A 26,428-nucleotide genomic window follows, 5' to 3' on the forward strand; every position below is an offset into this window, starting at 1 on the left:
ACCGTATGAGTGTTTTGAATTTAAATCTATCTAGGACGAAATCGGAGTGAACGCGGAGAAATTCACGGTGGTACCCGACGATGTTAATCACTTTCAAACTGTCCGCGTTAAAGGTTTTACTACGCATTTATTCATTAATTCGGAAATGACTGATTTATTCGGGAATTAATAAATAAATACGGGATTGATGTTTTGTATTGATACGTTTTATTTGTTTCGTAGAAATTTGCAATGCACAGGATTAAATATAATACAGTCGTTTTTGTCGAACAATTAAATATTTGTTCGGATATTTCCTCCGTCAAATCTATCCGCTTACGTGTATATCAATGTATGTCGCTACGGTGATGCGATCAGACCGATAAACTTCTCGTAAATCGTATTATTGGAGAAACACGAAATTGCTTAACCAACAAGACGCGCGACTTTTTATTTTTTATACATTTTCTAACACACCTCAAGCTGGACTGTCTGTACAGGCAGATATCTCTACGTCCGTAATTGATGAAAATTTACTTCGAATTTCTTCGATTCAGCAAACGTCCGTCGATTTGTTACCTGAGCGAGACATCGATGCCAGGGCTCGTGGGAGTCGAAGAAAAACGTACGGAAAAAGAACATCCTCGTACCAAAAATTACTTTCCACATTGAACTTCGGCTGCATTACAAATACGTTCGTTTCTCCTTGTAACAGTGCTTCAAAGTTTCGACTCGTGTAGACAAGGGATCCCGAGACATCGTAAAAGGAAACTCGTGGAATCGTTTCTAAGTTCGTACATACATGAACGAACAAAGAAAATTTTCCAAACGCTCGAAACAAAATATGTAATTCGATACAAAATATTACATTATTAAAAAATTGAGTGTGATACAGATTACATCTATTGCAAAGTATACAACAGAAATACGTATACGTATAAGAAAGAATAGTTAAAGAATAATAAACATCACGAAGTATTTCTATATTTATATTCAGAAAGTAGCAACGGAATATTATTATAATTTTGAAAAATTATTTAAACTTATTTTTATCAATTAAATATGAAAAATCTATTTAGTAGATAAATAATATATCATATACAGATAAAGATTGTTAAGATAGATTAAAATATTTTATGTAAAATGTGTAGATAGTATATAATATATGACAGATAAAGATTGTTAAGACAGACTGAAATGTTTTATGTAAGGTGTACGTCTGTATCATGTAACTTTTTTATCTCAGATGGATTTACGAGGAACATCGCTTCGTCATTTTTAAGTTCATACATAAGCAAAAAAAGAAAATTCTCAAAAACAAAATGCTTGAAATATGTGTCTTGATACAAAACATTACGTTAAACGATCAAGTGTTCAATATAAGATACATATATCTATTGCAAAATATGCGATAAAAATACGTACAAGATCGAAAGAATAATCGAAAAATAATAAAAATACTTAACATTTCCATTATAGGTAGATGTTTATATCTAAAAATAGCAACAACAATTTCGAAAAATTATATATTTATTTATTTCAATAAAAGATGAAAAAGCTATCCAATAGATAAACAATGTTCTAAAAAAGTTGCTAAGATAAAGGTTGAAATTGTTTATGTAAAATCGTAGTCTGTAACTTGTAACTTTTATCTCGAATAAACTCAAAAGAAACATCACTTCATTGTTTCTGACAATAAAAGTTGATTCATAAGCGAAGGAAGAAAATTTTCTAAATAAAACATATAAATTCGGTACAAAACATTAAATACGTTGTTAAACGATTAAATATTAAATACCTTTTATGATACATATCTATTGCAAATGTTCGATACGACTGAAAGAATATTTAACATTTCTAGATATTTATACTCAAAATTAGCAGTGGTATTGGTATATTATAAAATAATTCTAAAAATTATTTATTTCAATGTGTGTGTGTGAAATATAGTAAAGCTACCTAGTAAATAAGTAATATACACAAGATATAAAAAAATGCTAAGATGTAGACTGAAATTGTTCATGTAAAATCATACGTTTGCAACTTATAACTCTTTTATCTCGAAAGAATTCACGTAGAATATCGCTTCTTCGAGTTAAATTGACTGAAAAATACAAAATATCAAGAAAGGTGCATAGAAGAGATAAATTTTTGATGTCTTGCAAAATAAATCGAGAATAATTTTTCGCTTTACAACGGCACAAAAAATAATTTAATACAACGTACCTTTGTGATGTTTGTTGAGGCTTATTACTTGACCATCTTCTCGTTTCCACATTAATTTCGGCGGCGGATATCCATCGGCCTTGCATGTGAGAGTAATATTCTGATGTTCTCGAACTGCTACGGTGCTCTCCGTAGAAAGGGAATCTAATATATTCGGTGGCACTGAAGGACATATAAAATAACTTTTTTTATTCAGAGTTTAGCCTACAATGTTGTTTGATTAACGTTCGTTTTACATTCCTTTTAATGTCGCTAAACCATTCCTTTCAATGCAAATTTCACGTTTACTTCATATAATATGTATTTTATGAAAGTTACTTTTTAAATACATCGCGATAATTAGATAAAATAAAATAATTTGAAATTTAACTATAATTAAAAAAAAAAATTTGATTATTAATATAAACTTTTAGACTAGTGGCACATAAAAAAGCATATGCAATACGTAAATTAACATTTTTTATTTAGTATTAATTACGTTATTGCTATACGTTCTCGACTGACTGTAGATTCGCTTATTGCTTGCATCTTTTTGCTTACGTTTTTATATATACTGTTAGTTTTAACTTAGCGCCGAGACATTACCGTGTCTCCTGATTTGTCTCCTGTGTGTTATGAACTTTTACGCCATCGCTGATTTTACTCAAAATCACGTTGCAATTTATTATTATTAGAAAATGTAGAGGAGAAGGTCCAAATTTGGACAATGTTTTAGTACTTTATAGCACGGTAATCTGACTAATAACAAAAATATAGATAATTTCGTTAAAGACATAGTGTGTCACATAGCTGCACTTAACTCTGATCTATGTGGCGCTCAGGACCGGCGCGCGCTTCTCGTTCATTTATCATTCACCTAATCCTTGGCTAATATTCATAAGTAATATTTTAACCCTTTGAAGCACACATTTTTCTTTACGTAAAATTGAATTGAAATTTAAGTAAGTTGCTCGAAGATTTTCGGGGTCGCTGATTACGAATCTGACGTCGAAGATTTTCGAAGATATATACATTTTTTCTATTATTAAATTTGAACATTTCTTTACACTTTTTTGTTTGTATAGTTTCATCCTGATCAGGTCACTTTTTGCAAATCGATCCGCCATTTCGAATTTCGGGAATCTGATCACGGATTCGTAATCAGCGACCCCAAAAATCCTTGAGTGGAAACTTTGGCGTGGAAACTGTGAGAACTTTTGGAGATAATGAATTTCCTCCAGAAAAATTGCAATTTTTCAACGTTTGTTTATCTGTATAAACAACATCACCCATGATTTCGAATTATTGCACATCGATTCTTATTCTTGAATGTATAACTGATATCAAAACAAAAAAAAAATTCGAAAATTGAGTGAAAACTACCGCAGTTACTCAGAAAATGATTATAGAAAAGGTGGCACCCCACGATGCCATCGTGCTGCAAAGAGTTAAGATACTAATATGGCTTTATTATAATTAGTTTACGATTGCTTAAATCTATACTTAAGGCAGTCTTAAATTATAAGAATCAACTATGAATACTAGATCATGATCTTCTTCCGTATTATATTGCATAAAAAATGAAAAGGTAGCAGAACAAATATTGCTTTCATTTTTTACGTAATAAATCAATCTGGAATACTATATATACTATATGTACTTGCATATATACCATATTTGTAATTATTTGAACTGCGCGCCGAATTATTTTTCCGGACTATATAAACGCAATTAAACTACTTTAGTAACATCGCGAATTGAATTAATAAGCAATATTAAAATAATTTGATCAGGCATCAATCAGACATTCTATCAAGAAGATGTTATTATGTTGAAAAACTGTAAATAAATTGTAGATAAATGTTATAAAAATATTTTTCAAAAATTTATTAATTTTTAGTAAATTATTATTTAATTTCAGTGATATTATTTAACTATCTTATGTATTATAATTGTGCAATATTTAAAAGAATAGAACGTTCAACTAAGTTCATCACCAAGCATATTATTATTTATATTTGCCTTTACTTTCAGATAAATCTGCGAAATTAGACAATTATTTTATTCATTTATTTATTATTACATAAAAAATGAAAGCAATATTTGCTCTGCTATCTTTCCATTTTTTAAGCAATTCAATACGGAGGAAGATCATGGTCCATTATTCATAGTTGATTCTTATAATTTAAGACTGCCTTAGGTATAGACTTAAGCAGTCGTAAACTAATCATAACGAAGCCATATTAGTATCTTAAAATATTACTTATATAAATACTAGCCAAGGATTAAGTACAAGTGAACGGAGGAGCGCGCATCGGTCCTTAGCGGCATGTAGATCAGAACGCTTATTTGTTAACCTTCAACCTGCTTTTCTGCAAAAACTACTGTCAGACGTAATTTTGCAAAAGGAAAAAGTTGTTTCTTTTAGAATAAAGTATTATTTCGCAAGCGCGAATTTTGAAACACTCTGTACATATTTCATTTTTTCAAAACATACTTATTATTAATGAAATTGTTTATAAACTGTAAACAGTATAAGGTTAAATGTATAAAGTGCAACATATTGAAGAGGAATAATACATTGTGTTTCTTATTGTAACTTAACTCCATGCATGATATGATGTTGCAAATATGGACTATAATAGATGATAAATTTATTAACGGTCATAACTTGTATATCTTATAATCGAAAGTTCTCAGATGATTATAGGAAAAAAGAATTATTGGTGCAAAGTTTAATATGTTTTATAGGCACATGTTGTTTGTGCAAAACCCGAGAAAAATTATTATACATGCGATTATTGTCCACGAATATATAAATAAAAAATAAATTAACCATTATCTGTCAATGTTATGTTCTACTTTGCTCTTTGATATAAAAAAAAAACGGTATAGCCCTCACTCACATAGACCTTTTTCTTTACGTTTCATGTGTAAATTATTTTGAGGAAGTTCAATTCAATTGAGTAAAAATAATTATTTACCAACGACTTGAAGGAAGCCCACTTGGCTTATCATTGGATTAGTATTTACTTGGCACATATAATAACCCCGGTCATCCTGTTGCACACTATTAATGTGAAGCAGCCATGTTTTTTGATTGTCATGCGACACGGAAAACCTGGGTACTTTCACGACCACATGCTTGTGAATAGTAAGCAGCATTTGGCGTCCAACGTGGATCCACGCCACCTGAAAGTACAAAAGGGAAACAAATATTTAAAGATATTGTTAAGTAACTTTATACTGAAAAAAATGTAAATGTTTTAATTATGCCAATAACACGTATGTGATATAGAATGCATTTTGATAAGACAGAGATGAAACAGATTTTGATGAAACAGAGAGAATTTCTACTATTATAATATATAGTTGGAATGTTTGATAGATTTAACTATATAAAGATTTGATTAGCATTTTCGATTGGATTTATATCTCTCCAAGTTATATACACCAGATATTCTTTTCATTGAAAAATTGTAATGATCTAATTAAATGAATTTAGCATCATTCTGGTATATTTAAAAGAACGAAATTAGATATTTGGCAATTTCTGGAATTTTGAATTCATTTTTCTTACAGATATAGGTACTAATGGAATCTGTCAGATTTTTCACTTACGCGACCAGATTTTTTCCAACGTAATTACTATAAGTATACTGTGTCAAAATTATAATGTATTTTTAAATCAAATAATTTATATAGTTTTATAAGTAAAATGAGATAAATATTTTATTTATAACTTTTCATTAATGTTTTAAATTTAGTTAATGTTTACATTTAATTAATCTCCTTTTCTTTCTTCTTTTTCCCTTTTCCTCCTTCTCCTCCCTCCCTCCCTCCCTCCCACCCTCTCTCTCTCTCTCTCTCTCTCTCTCTCAAGTTTGCGTTATATCAAGTTGCGTTATCTCAAATTTGCGTTATAAGTTTAATATTCCCATTTCATAAATAGCAAAAGTACAAGTATACAGAATTGGGAAAGTTACTTTGTAAAAGTAACTAGTTAGAGAGAGTTACAGTTTTTTCTTTTAAAAAATATAGTTACTCTGTTACAAGTTGCCGATTTTGAAAAGCAACGTGTTATAGTTATTTAAAAAGTAACGAGTTGTTTCTTTTCAGTTATCTTTCTGTTATTTTTTTACAATTCTTTGCATTGCTATTTTAAATATAAGAATCTTATATATTTCTAACAGTACTAAATTATTTTATTTATTATATTAAATTAAAATTCAATTATACGCTGTGCTATTTATAATAAATTAACATATGCATTTGTAATACAAATTACAGGATCAATATTAGGGAGTTTTCATATACTAAAAGGATCTCTTATCTTATTTCTTAATACAGACATTCACAGAGTGTAATGATCAGGAATAAAGATGTAATCATTGATTGTTCACTAAACATTTCATTTTGGCCAGCCCATGTATTGACTAAGTTTGATATAAACTAAGTAATTATTAAATTATTTATTAGTTACCAAAAAATGTAAATAAGTTGAATTACAGTTATGCATAAATAAAAAAAGAGGAATAAAGTTATGCGTGGTCTACAATGGGCAGTAGCAGTAGCGGATTAAGGAATAGGCGCAGAAATCAACCATAGCCGAAAATGAGGAGGATAATCAACTATGATTGGTCGATTTCTACGCCTAACTACTGCTACTGCCCATTGTAGACCACACATTAGTTACTGAAAAAAAGTAACTCGGAAGGCGCCTGCAGATAATCCCGAGAAAAAATTTATTAAGGCATGCTTGATGTATCAGACCTTCATCAGGAAGTGACAAGGTGTGCGCTAGTCAAGAATTTTCCACTTGGGTCTAATCAGGAAGCAGTAGAATATTGTCCCACAGATTACATGATTTCATATGATTTCATCTGATTACAAATAATTTTTTTCACTACATATGAAGTAATTTGGTAAAATATACGATTTTATTTAATATTATACAGTTGATTTCTCGTGGTTGCATATGTAATTAATTATCGGATACATAGAGATTTCATATGAATTTTATAATGATTTCGAGAACTCTGTCCCACGATTACATTAGGTAAGTGGTTATCCTCTCGGAAAAATTGATTCCTTGTGATCTTGGCAGGAGGGCCCAATGTTCGCGGCGACGTTCGAGACAGTCGAGACACTGTCCACACTAGCGCCACTGCGCGCCGTCTTGTTCGCGGCAGCGCGGCGTTCGCGAACGGTTCGCAACGGCTGATACAAGTCTGTACGCAGCTTAAGCTGACATTTTATTGAACGAAAGCGCGAGTTAGCATCTTATTCTACAAAAACGTGAATTGTTACAACACTCTTGTTGGAATAAGCATTTTATAAATAGGAGGCGTCGATGTAAAGTAATTATAGTTTGCACGAGAATTAATGACAATAAGCAATAAAGAAAATACTCATACGTTTTCCAGTTAAAATTGTTGTTATAAGTTATCGTATTACAGTTATAAAACGTATTACATTCTCTTTCGCTTATATACGATATGAGTATAAAATATTTCCATTCAATTTGATATAATAATTGATAATATATAACAAAAATTAAAATAATTTGAAATTTTATAAAACTCTTCCTAGTTATATAAATAGGTACATGTGCAAGTTCAAATTTAATCTTCTAAAATCCAAGATCTGACGTTGACAGCAAAGTTGAGCAACCATCACGTTGAAAATTCCAACATGCTCGCTTAATACACCTTCAGCCGACATGAGTTCATAAAGCCGAGAGGAAGCAGCCGTCCGTTTATCGCGCCACGTTCCTGCATTGAATATTTCCATATTAGCACGAAGTCACGCCGTCTCTGAAAGTCCACAGCTAAGCATCCCGTCAGCGAAAAATTCTCTTCGTCTCAAGAGTAAGTATATAGATACTACGAATATCTCCGAAATCACTCCTGACGAATCTGCGCGGTGTGAGTTTTACGATCGGTGTCAAACTTGTCTCGTGGTCCCGTCACTATAGAACATGAACAATGTCGAACGGTGCCGCAAATAGCAATAATATCATATAGGGGAGAGTGGTCTAAATCGGATCTATTTGCAGTTTTTGCTCTCTATAAGGCGTAAATAAAATCCGATCGTAAAATCGAAGGTGCCATTTTTAGACCATTTTGACGTATCTCTCATCTGTGTTAAACTATAACGGAAAAAACGCTTTTTCCGATCCTATTTGGAACATATCGGTTCCAAATCGGACCATTCCCTGGTTCAAATCGAAAACTTCTATTTTTATGGATTTTTAGATAGAAATTTAAAATATTTTAATGTATTTTCCTTAGTATTGAGTAAAAACGAGCAATTTGACAATCAAAGATAAAAATTTTTTCGGAAAAAGAAATTACTGACTGTTTATATTATTAGAATTGAAATCAATCAACTAATCTGAGTCTGATGACTCATGATATTTTACTGATTTAATTGATTGAACCAGATCTAGTCAGTCGATTACTAGTACTACAACCAGGTCTATAAGTTATTCACTGTCCGATTTGGATACGGATCCTTTCGAACTTTGGAATAAATTTTACAATAAACCGCAAAAGTGATCACAAAAGCATTTTTTAATTCTACACCGTATTCATTTAAATTAAAGAGACCCTATTTGGAACATGGTTTAGACCAGTCCCCCCTATGTAATACTCTCATATTGCTAACGCCAATTAAAAGCTGGCGAAAACGGTGCAGACGAATATCTACCTCTCACTTAGATAGTGTACAGCGCATGCGCACCACACTCGAATACACTGTGAAAATGAGAGATCCGATATTCCCTATCTCGCTGTCTTCGCATAAAGCGAAACCCCCACTCCCAAAAAGAGGTTGCGTTAGCAACATACTACATAGTAGTATTACATATCTGAATAATATCGGGACTGGCGACAGGGCAAAGAAAAAATCGCAACGCGACGTTACGCACAGCCGCCAGAAATGAAGATTATTATGCTGGTATTTTATGCTCCACTGAAGTAACTTGCTTCTAACTAAGCTCATTTCGCGACAAAGCTTATGCATTTTCAAGGACTTCCGGGCCGCTTCCTCACAAACCTTTCTTCTCATTTCCTTTCGCCACGGATTCGAAGCAACGGCGGTACTGCAACGGCGCTCACCGTTTCTCATCCTTTTTTTGCTCTTATTGTTTGCTTCTTTTTAAGTATATTTCTTCATAACTGAAACAAAAACAGCAACGAATTCCACCCGACTCAGTTCCTATTACTGCATTTTCTTTTCTGCAAAACGTATAAAACGCGTTTTCGCTCGTAAGAAAATAACTAAACTCTAGTTCGTAAGAACTAGAATTTTCGAATGCTCCATAATTAAAGTATTTTTAAAGAATTTGCCTTAATTTAAAATGTGATATTAATCTTTTACTGGTAATGTGAAATTTTTGATCATAGTCTGCAACTTAAGTCGTTGAAGTCCACAGCAGATTCTTTTTATTGTACCGGACTATATAAAAATCTGAAAAAAATTTTATATACTTGTGAAACCTTTAACAACAAGTTTTTATCATAATAAAAGCCATATCGTATTTTATTTATATTTTACAAATTTAAATGTTGAAAAAAATGTAATAAGTATCGATTAAAATTTCATAACTTTTATAAATGTGCATGAAAACATTTTTTCTAATTATTATAATCTAATAGTTGAGAATGTGTACTTCAGAAAAAAATAGTATAATTATCACTTCAAACAATTGAAGCTAACACATCATTATATATTTGAGCACTTGAAAATGAATTTTTTTATGACTTAAAAAATTAAATTTTCTCGCGAAAAAGGTAATAAAATCATTTTTATGACAAATTAATTATTAAATTCTTTTTATTTTATTTAACCAATATGAATACAAAGATTCCAAAATAAAAATATCATGTGATTGTACAATGTTTCTCGCTCTCAATTTTCCGTACAAGGCACAGTACATAGTTTTCCTATCATTTGGCCAATGATAAAATGAACATTTTTTGCGTTTCTCTAATTTGACAAGTCTTTCTGGAGAAGTTTCTTCTTTGATTTCGAGTATTTCATGAATTATGTATATTATATATCTTCATAAATACTGATTTTACAGTTACATCAGTGAAAAAATTATATAAAACACTGAAAAATCTGTTTTAAAAGTGTGAAACCTTTATGTACTTATTGAAATTAGTATAAAAAAAGAAGTAAATCGTGTGTGTCTGTGTGTGTGTGTGCGTGCGCGTGAAAAGGAATCCAAATTTTTTATTTGCACAAAATCTTATGCGATCTGCAACACATCGCTGAGTGCATAGGCATGACTTGTATTCATTTTTGCAAACAATAGATTGGCGTCCTTATACAATAGCCGTCATTGATGTCTTCCCGTTTGAAATGAATTTCCTCCGATCAAATATATTGCATTTAGATATTTATTCATCATGATTGTCAGATTTGCCACCGTTATTTCGAAACAACATGTAATGCATACACAGTGTCAAAAAGAAGATATTAGATACTAATATAATTTACACAATATCATTAATATTATTAATACTAGAATATATAATATCAAATTTAATACATATTAACATCAATATGTAATGTTACATAAAATTCTTAAATAGTATTATTTATTAGCAGTATCATAAAATTATTGTATTATTATTTATTCTTGACATTATTTCTTATTACTTTTATTGAGACTGTTTTTCATTATTTATTACCAACAATATTTAACAACATTTTATTAAATTACTTTAGTCAGTTTAAGTAATTAAAGTTTTATGTTATATGATATATAATGATATATGATAGGTACTTATATATAGTATATAATTACATATATATATAATATAAACAGTTTATACATATATAACAATTAGAGATGAAAATGACCAAATTTTATGGTAATTTATTCGGTAAATTACAGTAAATTAGTCAGTAATTTTTGGAGGATTATTTTGAAAGTGACCTAAGTCCATTTATTTTTAAATTGAGATATTTAAGAGTTTGCGTTTCAATAAAATTAAAAATATACGTATAGGATACCAACATGTCACACTGCTTAAGTGTATCTAAGAGAGTTAAATTTACAATTCCTATTAAAATAATAGCAATTATTAAGTGAATAATATGTGTTTTCTTACTACAAATGGAGTTAAGCCACTTTCAAAATTAACAACTAGATTTGTTATAAAATTTGAAAGAGCCCAAGTCCATTCGACAATTTAAAATGCTTCAAATTGAAAAAACAATACTCAATTTATTTTATATTATTTCTTTACAACACTTCAAAAACACAATTTATGCAATTCAGGAAATCTTCTAACTATATAAATTACATAACAATTTACTGCTCATCTACATTTTGTGTATGCGGGAGGGATTTGAAGAAGTCATGGTGCTCCGGTAGTATATATCGTAGTAAGTCCATCATGTCCTTATTTCGCTGTTGAAATTTGTCTTATATTTTTATAAAGTGGTGTCAATACAATATTTTCGAATTTTCTTGGTCTACCCCGACGTGGTAATAAATCCAGGATTTTAAACTCTGCATTCTCATCCATTGATATCTTATAGAAAATTTTATATGGTTCATTTCTCAAAAAACGCATCCAGCATATTTTTAACCAATTTATTGTTTCTCCGTTAGAATTCTTTACCCTTTTAAAAACTGCGTCCTCCAAAAATCTTGTTGATATGAAATCCTCTTGTTTCATTTCATTTAGAATAAAGTTATTACCTTTCCGGCACTTTTTGATAACATTATAATAATCTTGGGGGACAAACAGTAAATTATTTTTCTTTAATGACATTTCTACGACGCCAAAATCTCTATCATTCGGTAAAAATGAATGTCCTAATACTAAAAATTTGTGGTCTATGATTTCCACATTATAATAGATTGGACTTAGGCCACTTTCAAAGTAATGTTTTTAATTATTGAAATAATTGCGAAAATTTATATGTCAGAAATTATCGTATACTCTGAATATACTTAACCGCAAAATATTGTTTATGACAGCTAACTTCAAGTTGTACACGCTAGTACAGTCAACAACAAAAAATTCACAAATGGACTTAGGCCACTTTCAAAATAAACGGCTCATATGACAATTGAAAGACTGTATATAGTCTAAACTAAAGAAACTTCAAATAAGTTTTTTTATTAGGATTCTGAAAAAATGTAACAAGTACAGTAATCTTAAACTATTTTGTCCATATTTTGATTTTTTATTTGTATTTTTATATTTTTTACTTTACAATTAAACTTAATTATAATGCGGGGTCTACGATAGAAGTCGTAGCGGTCGTAGGATCTTAAGGTCATAGAAAATTGACCAATCATAGTCGATTATTCTTCTCATATTCGATCGTGATTAATTAATTTTCTACGATTTAAGATTCTACGACCTGTACGACTTCTATTGTAGATCCCGCATGAAACTCTTATTTTATTTGCTTGGTATTTTAGCGACTAGACTGTTAAAGTTTTTATTAAAATAAAAACAAAGACACAATTATATATCAAAAATAAAATAATTTTTCTGTAATTGCACTATTGCCAGAATATCTGAATAGAAATATAAAATAATTTTAAGTAATTCAGTAAAATGCTAGATTTTAAAATATAAAACAAGGAATTATGTAAAAAAATACTGGAATTTTTTATCTGCATCGCTTTCTATTTTTTGGTCACTTTATCAAATCTCTAGGGAACCATATATTGAAAACGAATTTTAGCATCAATTAGATTTTACGTTTAGATTTAGTGAAGAGTCCTATTATTATTCTATCAGCGATTTATATTCTCGATGAGAATGTTAGAAGAATATTATTTTATATTATGCATTAATGTGAAGAACATAAATAAAACCTATTTATGCATAAAACTGTAAAAAAACAATTTTATCAAAATTACCAATAAATTACCATTTTATCGTAATTTTACCATAAGTAATTGTTAAATTAAATTTGGCGGTAATTTTACATCTCTTATAACAATAGAACTCGGTAAAATAACTAATATCTATTAAATAAGAAGGTCATAAGAAATTGTTTAAAGTAATAAATATTAAACAACTTATTTAATGTATGCATGTTGTGGTGTCAAAAATAATATTAATATTATGATAAAATTCTTATTATATATATTTCTTATATTACTGCTTAGTCTTGCATCTCTTGTGTTTTAATACAATACTGGGAAAAGATGTAGATATTATTATAACTTAATATTGAAACATTTTGCTATTTCATATTTTATAATTAAACTCTAATTATTTAAAACAGTTTAAAATATTTTGAAATATTTTTTGTTGGTAATAAACAATGAAAAATAATTTAAAAAAAATAATTTTAATAAAAGTAATAAGAAATAATGTTGAAAATAAGTATAAATTACACAACAACTTTACAATGCTAATAAATAATATAATACTATTTGTGAAAATTTTATATATCATTATATGAAATTTGTTGTAATATTAATGATATCATGTAAGTTACATGAATAATATTTTCTTTTTAACACTAAATATGCGTTACCTGCAGTTTCGAAATAACGTTGAGGAACTTGACAGTGATGATAAATGAATATCTAGATATACGAGTATGTACTACATGCGATTAGAGGAAACTAATTTCACGCGGGAAGGCATCAACAGGGCCAGTTTTAGGGACATGCAAAGGATTCACCGCATCCGGCCTCGCACTTTGACCAGCCCCGGGCGGCAAAGTTCCTTAATAAAGCAATAAATGTTAAATAATTATTGGCAATGTAAGTTTTTAATTATAATCAGTAAATTACAGTATATTTTATTTACGTATATTTGATTACTTACACATTTCATTACTGGTAACATAAAATTGTAATGTATTTATTATATTAATTTAAAAACGTTTTTGTGAGGCTGTGTGTGTGTGTGTGTGGCTGACTGGCCAAAATTGCTAGCAAATGATAATAAATTAAGTTGGTAGCAACTTTAGCAAGTCTATGAGAAATTGACTCTTGGATCTTACTTGCATATATATTTGATTTTATCCTTTACATTAGCATAAATATTATTTAAGGGGGTATTCTACTTTGTTGGGTAAAAAAAAAATCGATTTTTTTCACATTTTTTCAATCCTTATAGTCTGTAGAATATCTCTGTAAAGTTTTATACAAAAATTCGAAATATTAGCGAAACTACAATAGTTATTCTGCGCAGTTGTCAGCGCGCTATCTGAGCGCTGTCATCGGTAGGAAAAGACTTCTTTACTGTTGGTAATGCCTTTTTTCCCATACTTGTCGCTATATTCATTTGTTATGGCGGGCAATTTCTTACCTTCTTTCGGCGCGAGAATAAAGATTAGAGGTGAAAAACGTTATACATAAGACACATAATCTACAACAAGATAGTTTGCTAATATGAATCGCCGAAACACATCCACTCCGGTAGAGTTATCGTCGATATAGCCACGTATTTAACTGTTTGCATTTTTAATGAGGATTTTGACAATATTTTGAAAATGATGGTCACAATGGGAATTAAAATTGGACCCGCTGTTCAAAAATTAGCAGCTTCGTAGGACGAAACTCGTATTGTCCGATCCGAACTCCGGGCATCTGAGGTGATAAAAAAGTTGAGATCAGCAGCTCGAGGGGAAAGAGCAGCAAAGGAGGCTGTTTATGAGGCGGAGGAAGGTCCACTTTATGGTTCCGGAATTGCCGACTAAACGTAAGTTACAAAATTCTATCGCCATTTGCATAAAAATATCAATGCAAACTTTAAACGCAATTTTCTCGAAACAACTTTTTCAGAATTGGCGACTATGATTGAAAGAAAACCACTGCACCGATCAGCTCCAAATTTTAAGGGCTTATAAAATACAAATTCATTTACCGTTGGAACTAAAATGACATTGATAACTTAATTTTTTATATTTTTTTTTGGAGCTTGAAAACATTTTTAAAAACCTTAAAAATCAAACTTTTTTTTTAAATAAGTGTCATTAATTTATTTATTAAACGAAATTAATTATTTTAGTTCTAACGATAATTGCAAGTGTCCTGATTAAAATGAAGTCTTATTTTTTTATTTCTGTTCACTGGAAGACTCGGAATCGTGGTCGCCGACGAACTCCGTATACGATGCAGAGGGAAAATGTATTTGTAATACGTCGAATATTATTCATATTTTTATATTATTCATATTTTTTAATTATAAAAAAATTAAAATTTCATCTTTGAACTTCAATAAATAAAACCCTTTTTAAAAAATTAAAAAATATTCACTCACTTTTAAAAAAAAAATTCTTAAAGATCGCTTAAAAAACAGCGCTACAAAGTAGAATATCCCCTTAAATTGCTAGTCAACTTAGTTGTGATATTACTACTCTGGTTTTGTCAATAAATGCGTTTTAAGACCGAAAATATTTCGGCGCGCGTTTGCAGAATTGGATATAAATTCATACCGAAAATATAAGCACACTAATTGTAAGATCCAGCTCAACCGCATAAAGGCCTTTTTTCGTTTAATTGTCTATATCACATATTCGGTCTTGAAGATACTTTTATATTTAAAGTATTTTTAAACTGTTATTATTATTCTTATTAAAGAATACGTTTTTATCTTTGTTGTAATGATTTTTCTTTAAATTCCGAGAATTAGCCTCGCATTTTTTTTGCACTCGGCCCCGCATTAATTAGAGCCGGCCCTGGGTGTCAATGACGCCTACTATACACATACAATCTCAACACATTATCAAGTTTTTTTTAAAAGGCCATATCGCGAATCTTACTGTCTTTTCTTAAAATTCACAATTAAACAATCAACGTACTTTAAAAGTCCGCGCATTGCTGGTGGAGAATTAATCTGATTATCTTCTTATACAAATTTATACATTTATCGTTATATTGTAAAACTTTGTTATAAATTCAAATTATAATTAATATCTTATTATTATATTTTGATCATGTACTATTTTTATTAATTTTATTATTGGCTTTCATGTCGCTTAAAACATACACTGAAAGAAAAGATTAGCTGAATATGGCATAGCATTTTTAATTGGTTGCAGCAGCCAATTTTTGGTTGCGTTAGTCTATCGAAATCCTATATTGACATTGCGGATAGGCTAACGCAACCAAAAATTGGCTAATGCAACCAATTAAAAATGTCATATTTCACCATCTAATTTGCTACAGCAGCTAATCTTTTTTTTTCTATGTATAATTAATAGAAGTTCTAATATAGTTACCCTATATATTTAAAATTAAAGATTAAAAGATTTTAATGTTTAACTATAATGTATTGCGTAATATTCGAGATTTTGCACAAAGATTTACTCGTTAAATCTTACTTCTTTTTAGATTCGTTATTGCTGCTTGGTAACATCTGGATCCGCGGAAATAGCACGCTTCTTCCGCTTTTTCCTCACCTTTTTTTTCGGTGTATATATACTTCCTCAAATTAAGCTAGAAACAGCCCGTTCGGACAGGATAAATTGTATCATTCCTACCCTTTCTTCTTCAATTCTAAATGCAAAAAATCTAGCTTTTACTCGTAGCGTTATTGTTTATACAGAAGATATTGAACAATATTTTGATAATATATATGTATACTATATTTCTATTCGAAAGAGCAACATTTTAATTGCACCATATTTCTTGGGAAGCATCCAGTAAATACAGATATAACTACTATCTAACATGTACGTAAATATATATCATTTTACATGTATGTTATGTAGCAGTTGTATTGATAGCTTGCTGAGCATATATTGCTGTGTTTAATCGCTCACGCGCTTTAAACGCCTGTAATCATCATTTGTTTTTAACATTCATTAGACGTAAAAAAGAATAAAAGCGCTGAAAGAGTCAAATCGAACACAGTCATCGTTATTATTATCCACACTTTAGTAATTTTAAAATTAAGCAAACTTTCAAAAGATATATTAAATTTAAGCACACATATCTGAGAAATTATAATTAAATTTTATAACAGCTGTTTAGTATAAAATACAAAACAGACGAAAATCATTAAAATATTATCATATATTTATTAGCGCAATTGTCGCAGCTACTGTACTCTATGTGAGAGGCAATTTTGTTTGACATTTTACTCAGCAAACGAATTATGCTTAATCAACTTATCGCGAATCTAAATCCGACGAGAGACATTTACATTTAGGAGTTGCTGTTTCGCGTTTTACCCTACCCTGAATTCTTTTCCCCTCAGGTATTTCACCCAGAAACTCAGCAACAACTCCGTCTAGAATTGTTCGTCTATGTACCGCTTCTCCTTTTCGTCGGCACTCGGGGTAAGCAAAAGTTTCAGGTACGGGAAATCACAGTACATCCCGTGAAAGTTCTTTAAACAGTCAGACGCCACTGACGGCTCTCCTAACGAAGAGCTCAGAAGATAGATGGTGGCGGATCTCTGAAGCTCTTGTCTGCCAACAGGATTTGCCGGTTCCCGAGAATCTCTGAACTCGTCAGATTCTGCCTCGTGCTTGCGTGTAATTTTGAAATCCGCAGTACGAACATGCGGTCGCCTAAGCTTTCGGCAGGTTTCCTTATACCGCATTAGCAACAAATTTTTTTTCAACTGAACTAAATCTTGATGCTCAATAACATTTCAGTTATATACATATCAAGCTCTGTACATCAATTTAATATCGGTCTTAAAATGCAATCCTAAATCGAAAATGGAATAACTAATATCACAAATTGAATTGACAAACAGTTTAATAATATTAATGCTAACGAACATCTTAAAACACTGTAAAGAAATTTAAAAAAGAGAGTATAAAGAAGAAAATAATAATGATCCGAAAGTCTCCAAGTGGATAATACGAGATCACTGTCAAATTTGTGACAAAAGCAATTTAATTACTTCTTATTGTTATTAGAAAGCATCTAATAATTTACAAACGGATCACTACTCTAGTTCGCGGACAAGATTAAATTGACCATCACATAATACCGTGCAAAAGTCCCGAGATTAATAAGTTTTATATTACGTATATCTCGGGGCAATTTTCACGACGGTTTATAAGCAACGTTCGCCGAGAAGAGCTCGTTGAGAAGAGCGCACCGGGAAAGTTGCCTAAGATCTCCCTAGAAAAGTCACCGTAGCGCGATACGAGAAACTTTCGTAGTCACGCACTGCGGATGGCTCCTAAGTTCTGACGAAGAGGAAGTCGCCGCGACGCAGGAAGATGAGTGCTTGCTTATATAAATGTGTTTGCGAGAACGTCTTGAAAATTAAATTGTTGACAAAATATAAACAATGTCAACAATGTAAATAAATAAAAAAAAATGTTATATGAACTAGTGTTCGAAAAGATTGATACAAAAAAGTATCGATACTGGATCGATATTTGAGGAAAAAAATCGATACCGGATCGGTCTCTGCAGTATCGATACTTATCGATACCTTTGCAAACTTCTGGTTTTATTTACAATTTCCTTAAAATAGATTCACATTAAAAATGTATTTATTTTTATCACAAGATATATTGCGTGATATAGCGTGATATGCTCTAATTTAATGAATAAGAATGAAGTTTAAAGAGAAATATTTTCTTGTGTTCTACATACATAGCTGTAATATCGTATCAATAAGAAACTCCCACTGGTTGCAAGCACGATTGAAATTCCTTGCAGATTCAAAATGGACCTGTACTACAGGAACATAATATATTAACGTAAAGTACATATTGCGGTGGCAAATCGTAATTCTAATTGCCTGTTTTAAAAACTAAATTTGACAAAATATTTATATGCGACTTTATATGGAGGTTGTAAAGAATGACGTGAGCAGGTGCAAATCAATATGGATATACACAAAAAGTATTGAGAAACGATCATCTAAATTATAACAAATGTAGTGATCGTGACAGGTTATATCATAGTCCGATATGGATATCTAGCTTTTACAATTATACCTACGTATGATTTATATAACTAGCGCGCGAAGATAGAGATTCTGTTTGCACATATCGATATCTATTGACAGTACGATGGATGATTCAATGCAATCTAGATTCACGCGTTCATCGCTCGCTTCGATCACTTTTATGCTTAACCTCGCACCCGAGAGCTCGTTTTATGTATAGATTTTTTTAGTGATCGACTGACAGCCCGAAAGCTGATAAGAGGATACGCGATAATTAAAATATAGAAACCGTAACGTAATCTCCGTACTATAAAATAATTTCGACTTTCTACATTGAATGCAATCTGTTTCTGCGATATCGGCAGTTCCTCCATTTACGCATATAAATCCATATTTATGTGTTATTTCTAGCCAATAGTAAATTTCCAAGTCAAAATTGAAAGGAAACAAGAGCGGAATAATTCATGACAACTACAACTTAATGCGGCAACAATTCTGTAATAAGAATCGTCATGTTTGTAAAAAGAAGGTTGTAACGATATTTCAGTGTGGAGCAGAATTATTATAGGGCAGTCATAAAAGACGATTACGAATCACAGAAGAAAATTACGGAAAAAATATTTAAATATTTCCATAAGGAAAAATCGGCACGTATTTATACTATTCTATTTGTAATGAAAACAAAATAATTGTTACGATAAATATACGAAGCTTTCATCTATTAATTTACTATAACTGATTAATATATACATTCCATATATTCAAGTATAATGGGCATGTAACGTTTATACAAAGTTCATACATATAACATTCTCCTAATAGATATACACGTGCGAGAATTACTTGATGAGAAATCATTATGCCTAGATAAGATAAACATTTCAACTAACTCTCTAAAAATGAATCAGTGTATTATTATTTCAGTGTTACACTTATAATTGTAATCTTCAGCGAATATTTACTGTTTTTCAGTAATAATACATTGATGCATTTTTAGAAGTTTCTATAGATTGAATCTGCAGAAAATCATAATCTTTCGACTAAATTTTCTACAAATTTGCTATATGATAGTTCTTGATGCATAGATAAAAAATGTCAATGAGCGCAAAGTCTGAAAAATTATAGTTTTTAAATTACAGCCATTCGAAGTTGATGTTTTTGTGTATTTTGCAGCAATATGAGATTGCAGTGCTGATTATATAAATGGAATGTGGAGCCTTGTATCTATATGTGTTTATGCCTGCGTAAATATTTTCCTACATTTATATATGTACGTATTTATATATTTTTTACAATTACATATATATACACTCTAAATTTTTGGGAGTGAAATTTCACTTCAAGAAAAGTGATTGTCTTATGTTTGACTTTACTACTAATTGTAAGATATATTAGTTAACTGGATGAGTTACGGAAAATGCAGCCCCGACTTGTTCTTTATGAAATTATACTTCGCATAATAAAATTAAAAAAGTTAACATCTCTCTACAGAGCACCTAAACAAAATTGTGACAGTAATTGATGCAAGTTTAAATATAATTTTTCACTTACTTACAAAACACAAACAACGTTGACCGAGTTTACGTGCACGTACTCTTCAAGATTACTTTAAGAATTTCACCGACGAGTATATCAATTATTATCAAAGTTTTGTAACGTTGAAAACGATCCGGAGTACTAACGACTTTTAATAAAGCATTTACTCGCCCGGTTGGTGTACTGTTAATTAACCACTAATTAATACCAACGCCTGCTAAATTCCTTTCTCAAGTAATTCTGCAGGAAAATTCACAGGGTCGTAAACGATACACGGTTGGCCCCGTTCAAGGGCTATTACGGTAGTTGAGCGTAACTCCATGCGCGACGATGGCCGTAGGGCAAAATGCAAAATTGCAAAGAGGTTGCACTTCGAAGAGCAAGACTGAAAAAGAAACGAGAGAGAGAGAGAGAGAGAAAGTGCAAGGTAATAATCAAGGCGAAAGAAAGGGAGACTAGAGAGGAAAGATGAGAAAAGAGAGGAAGATGAAAGCTATTCTGGACTGATGAGAAAGAGACCAAAAAGGAATATGGTTAAGCGAAGAGAGACGCTGAAAAAGGCAAATTAAGTTGTTTGAGAACAGGGAGGAAGTTTGGCATAGAGATAGAACAATGAAATTAGGAATTGTGACAGTTTCGTGCAGCTTTCACGATGATATGTCATTGAAAACCGGTGAATGCTATTCGTTTTAATTATAATAATTTCACAAAAATATTTCCGTGGATCGTCACAACAGGCTATTAGGCCAAATCTGATTTCGTAGAAGATCTATCAGTCAGTTTTGCGTTCCTCTTGTGCTCTACCTACTATATCCCTCAATCTAATCAGCAACAGCGATTCGGTTAAAGAATGTCGTTATCTATCCCAGGCTTGCAGCCGAGTTGCACATTTCGACTGATTTTGCCTATCATCATCCCCCATTTGTTTCATAACATTTAGACTGCGCGTGAAAACACGCGATCGAACTCAGGGATGATATTAGTCGTAACTCATGCAGGGCACTATAAGGCTATAGAACTTGGAAACATATTTCCTAAATGTTATGAAACAAAAGATTGACGATAGGCAAAATCGGTCGAAATGTGCAACTCGGCTGCAGGCCTGATCTATCCTGAAGAATCTTATGGCTTAACTCCTGTATGAGTCAATGTTTTTGAAACAAATAATAAGCATGGTATTTTATAAATAACAAATTCATTCCGTCAATTGGCTATGTTTGAAATAGTGGATTTTTTCCACTCGGACATGTCATTCTGTGTGTATAATAGATTAAAATAGTACTCACTTTGTGACAGAAGTAAATACATATAAAATTTGTTCCTCTCAATATTTTTCATTAAACGTTTATCGGTTTTACTTTGTTAAATTTCACAGACGCTGAATAATAATCGCTTCGATTTGCACATGCATTTGTTATCAATTTGTCAATTAATGATGATGCATTAGCATTTACACTGAATAACACTGAATTGCGCACGATACACAGTTGTGATTGAGAAGGTACACGTTTGAGAATTTATTAAATTGAGTAATTAAAAAACCATTACCATTAGTAAAATTAAATCTAATGCAATCAACGTTATTTTTACTGTCGAAGTCTCTAGATCGAGTAACAAAAAACATTAGGAAATAAACATAAAAAATTTTTTTTTATTAAAAATTAAAAATTTAGTTTAGTTTAATTTAATTTATATCCTTCTGATTTTTTTTATTTAATGTAAATTTTCGGTAATTAGATACTAAACTTTTGTTTGGGAAAGACTGCAACATTAATCATTGTTATGTTTTATAAATAATAAAAAACAAATTATTATACAATGTACACATATACATATATTTGCTATCAATTTTAATTAATTAATTTTAATTAATTCATGACTGATATTAATTTTGAATAGTTATTTATTTTGATATTTATGTAATAATTGTATTATACTATAATTTTTTTATGAATACAGTTTAATTATATATATATATATATATATCAAATGCTTTTCTTTAATTTTGAATATAATTATAAATTCTCCATATATAATTTTTTTTCTTTCAAAATCAGTTTTTTGTGGTAATGAAACTTTTTTGAAGATAAACTTTATGTCTATTTTTAATTCTCTAATGCTTTTTAAATCATAATTGTCTTCTTAAGTAGTTAAAAAGAGATGCAAGATGAAGTGATAACATTTGGTAAATGTTCGTTAATTGAAATGCTCTTTTTACACGAAATTTAAAAAATAATCGTAATTTTTAAAATAATTTGTAAAACTTTTCACCATGCTAACAGAAAAAACGTATTTTAAAAAATTTTTCTTACTACGTATGAATTAACATTTTATATTTATTCGCAACAATTTTTTGATCGGCGCTGTGCAATTCATCTCGCGAAAGGGTCAAAGAGGCAATTTTCATGAAAAGGTCTTCCTGGCATAATTAAATCTGGAAAAATTCGCGAAGTCGTACGGTTTCTTCGCGTTCCGCCGGGATGGACAGACAGGACGGAAAAGGAGAAACTTTGGCACTCTGCAGATAAAATTTTCTAGCGTTTTGATCAAAGGGCTCAGCCGAGGACTGCAATGCGCGGCGGTTATGTCGCGCTCGAAATGTCGGCTTTAACGAGACTCGTCGTAGACGGGCTACGTGTTTTGAATACGAAGAAAAAACGATTGCGTGCATCCTACCGTCGTTGGCCATGGCTCCGTGTAAACTTTCTAAGGCGATTCAGAACTGTAGAAAATTAGATTACCTCTTTGCGTCGTTTATACTTTACGCGAAGAACGAATACGTTTCGAATTGATTAAGTATTTATATGGATAAATATTTTCCAAGCTGTGTTTCAAAAAGTATTGATTTTTTTTCAAAAAAACAACTCTTTATATACATCGTGTAATATGGTTCACTTAATATAAATTAATAATAAAAGTGTTGGGAGAAGAGCTACGAACCATAAGAAAACAATATTTAAATAAAAGATATAATATAATTAATAAGAACTAAACTAAAAACAAACGGCGTTTCTCTCTCGAACCCGATCGGGTCATTCTCATTGTTAAACATACAAAAGTGATAAGTATATACATATTTAAATTATAAACGGTTTAAAACTGATAGATAAAAAGATGAAAAAATAAGTACATCTTTTATTTAAATATTGTTTTCTTATGGTTCGTAGCTCTTCTCAACACTTTTATTATTAATTCTTTATATATTATTTATAATTCATTATAATTATGATTATTATTCTTTACAGATCTTTGTAATTATGAGACGCGTAGTATAATATAGCGTGATGAAATAATTATAATATACGTGTATTGAATATGTTCGGTAAAATGAAATAATTATATTACAATATGTTACAATTTATTTGTTTCGAATATGGAAATAGATCGTATAAGATAATGAGCTATCGCGTTCAATATATAATAAACACAGATATAAAAGGTACATAATTGTCCAGACAAATTCTAATTTTTAAAGATACATAAACACGATTTACATAAAATTGAATAACATAAGTTTGAGTCGATAAGGAAGATAGAAAATATAAAAAAAAAGAAGAAAAAACCGGAAAAAGGTAACCACTAAAGCGCAGTTTACGCGACACATCTTATTTGTACTGTCGCGTTGCCGGGAAAAACACCACGGCGAGAGATGGTTTCGATATTGCACCAGCTTCGACAGTCGAAAACGACCGGTTGAAAAGCTGAAACAATCCTCAGGCCGGCACAAGCCAAATGCCTTTACAGTCTCCAGTAGAAACAACAACGAAACGATTCCAGTGGCGATCGCGGTCCGTTCCTCTGAAATCGAGCTATTGCTGTACAACCACGTGCATTCCTTTTCCTTCCAAGCCGAAATGGAAACTATTTCGCGCACAGAGCTCGAACAGTGAGGAATATCCGCACAATGGTTTATTTTCACGATCGTTAAAGAGATGGAAAATTCTCAGACTTCGAGCTCCGCGACTGGGAGTGTTCGGAGAATTTATTTTCAAGTCGAAACGCGCGCGCGGACGAGTGTTATCTCGATAGATTTTCGACAAGCGGAGATAGCGACGGTTGTGTCGAGTCGCGCGAGCGGGGAGCGAAAAGAAGAAAAAAAAATTACGATTTTATTCAATATTGTGTAAGAAGTTACGCGAGCCGTTCGCGAGCGAAGACGCTTATCGGCGCGCAACGCGATACCCGCGTCGCGACGCTCGAACGACGCGACACGCGATCGGAAAACGTTTGCTTAGGTACACACGAACATCGCCGTATCACTTTAATGGCATTCTTAATAGCCGTAGGAGAGTTCCGAAGTTGATGCAATCTCAATTTCCCGGTTCCTGCGCCTGATATATCAGCGATTTTCCACCTTTGCGTTATCGTCTGGAAAGTTCGTCGAGTCATGCGGCGCTTCCGGAACCGTTGGTTTCGCCTAATAACCGTCTTCTGCCCAACGCAAACTGGTCCGGGCGCGTGCGACCTTCCTCCCCTCTCTCCACCACCTCTTTACGAATGCTGAAGTTTTTATCCCAATTAGTGAAAAAAATATGTTTAAAAAGTCATACTGTAATTTTCGAAAGCATATTTGCGACATCTCTAAACTCTCTAATTGAAATTTTACTAAAATTTGTTTAAAATTAAACAGTAGTAACAAATTAAAAAATAAATACACACAAAAACATATATATATGAGTGATTCAGCAAAGCTATAACTTGCTGCGCGAGTTCAACATTTATAACTAAAAAGATTTGATAGTTCAACAAAAAAATTATGTCTGTAAATAATTATCAGTATATTAATTCAGCTTTCTTTGATACAATAAAAATTGTATGTAACAAGTCTTCATTATGCAGCAAATATATGTGCTATTTCAACTAGCACGTTTTGTTATAAATCTTGATCTATATATTGGATTTATTTTCGTAAAAAGATACCTTTGCTGTATTAACAAATTTGCTGCGCTACACTGAAAAAAATGCATGTAATTTTACATGGAAATTACATGTTTATGACTGGAAAATTATTTAAATTACATAAATATGATTGGAAATTTACTGGAAATTGTAAATTTTCGATCATATTTAGATAATTTTCCGATCATAGACATGTAATTTCCATGTAAAATTGCATGCATTTTTTTCAGCGTATTACAACAAATATGATAAATAACCACTAATTTTATTCAGCTGTACAACGTTTGAAGTTTTACGTAGTGACGACGCGGAGCGAGAGAGACAGAGAGCGAGCGAGGCAATGAGAGTAGAGGGGGAAAGCCACTGGCGTGCCCGGGCCCCGGAGGGCATGATTTTTTCAACCTTCCTTGCAGATAAGAAAATGGAATATGGTATATTGGGCGCGATAGATTTCACCATACACTAAATGAATTTATCGGTTTCAGAGGTTTCATCTCTAGGGCAGAAATCCTCCTATACCGTGGGCATCCTCCTTTGTTTAAAACCATTGGAAAATGAGGAACGCGAGCGTGGCAGCGAGCCGAACGGAGTAGGGGAAGCCGGCGCGCGGTCGAGTGGGGATACTTGGTCGCTCGACGACTCGCGCGTATCTGATTTCATGCATTAAAATTTGCTAAACTTACATTTTCTCAGCAATAAATTGATATAGAAACATGATTTTTTTAAAATCTGGAGTAGCTCGACGAGATGTAAACAAATAGCTTAACCAAAAGTTTCACAAAGTAATTGTAATCATGAAATTTTTAGTTTTTCATTTCTTGAATTTTTATTTTTTTGATTTATTACTAAAAAATCACGTTTGAGTATACAGTGCATGTTTGACTAACAAATTTAAGTCACATGAGCTATATTTCTTTATTTAATATGCTGTAAAAAGTGTGCAA

General features: G+C 31.3%; 1 protein-coding gene across 1 annotated transcript in view; it reads right to left on the reverse strand.

The window, feature by feature from the left end:
• Window positions 1–26,428, reverse strand: part of LOC108731098 (lachesin) — a 123,435-nt gene that overhangs the window by 89,167 nt on the left and 7,840 nt on the right. Inside the window, exons 3-4 of the mRNA XM_018461195.1 lie at window positions 5,169–5,376; window positions 2,206–2,367 (exon numbers count right to left, since the gene is read on the reverse strand). Of these exons, the coding sequence (XP_018316697.1) occupies window positions 2,206–2,367; window positions 5,169–5,376 (370 nt within the window). The remainder of the gene's footprint in view (window positions 1–2,205; window positions 2,368–5,168; window positions 5,377–26,428) is intronic.

Source organism: Mycetomoellerius zeteki, unplaced genomic scaffold (genome assembly GCF_001594055.1).
Source record: "Mycetomoellerius zeteki isolate Tzet28-1 unplaced genomic scaffold, Tzet1.0 scaffold1, whole genome shotgun sequence".
NCBI lineage: Eukaryota > Metazoa > Arthropoda > Insecta > Hymenoptera > Formicidae > Mycetomoellerius > Mycetomoellerius zeteki.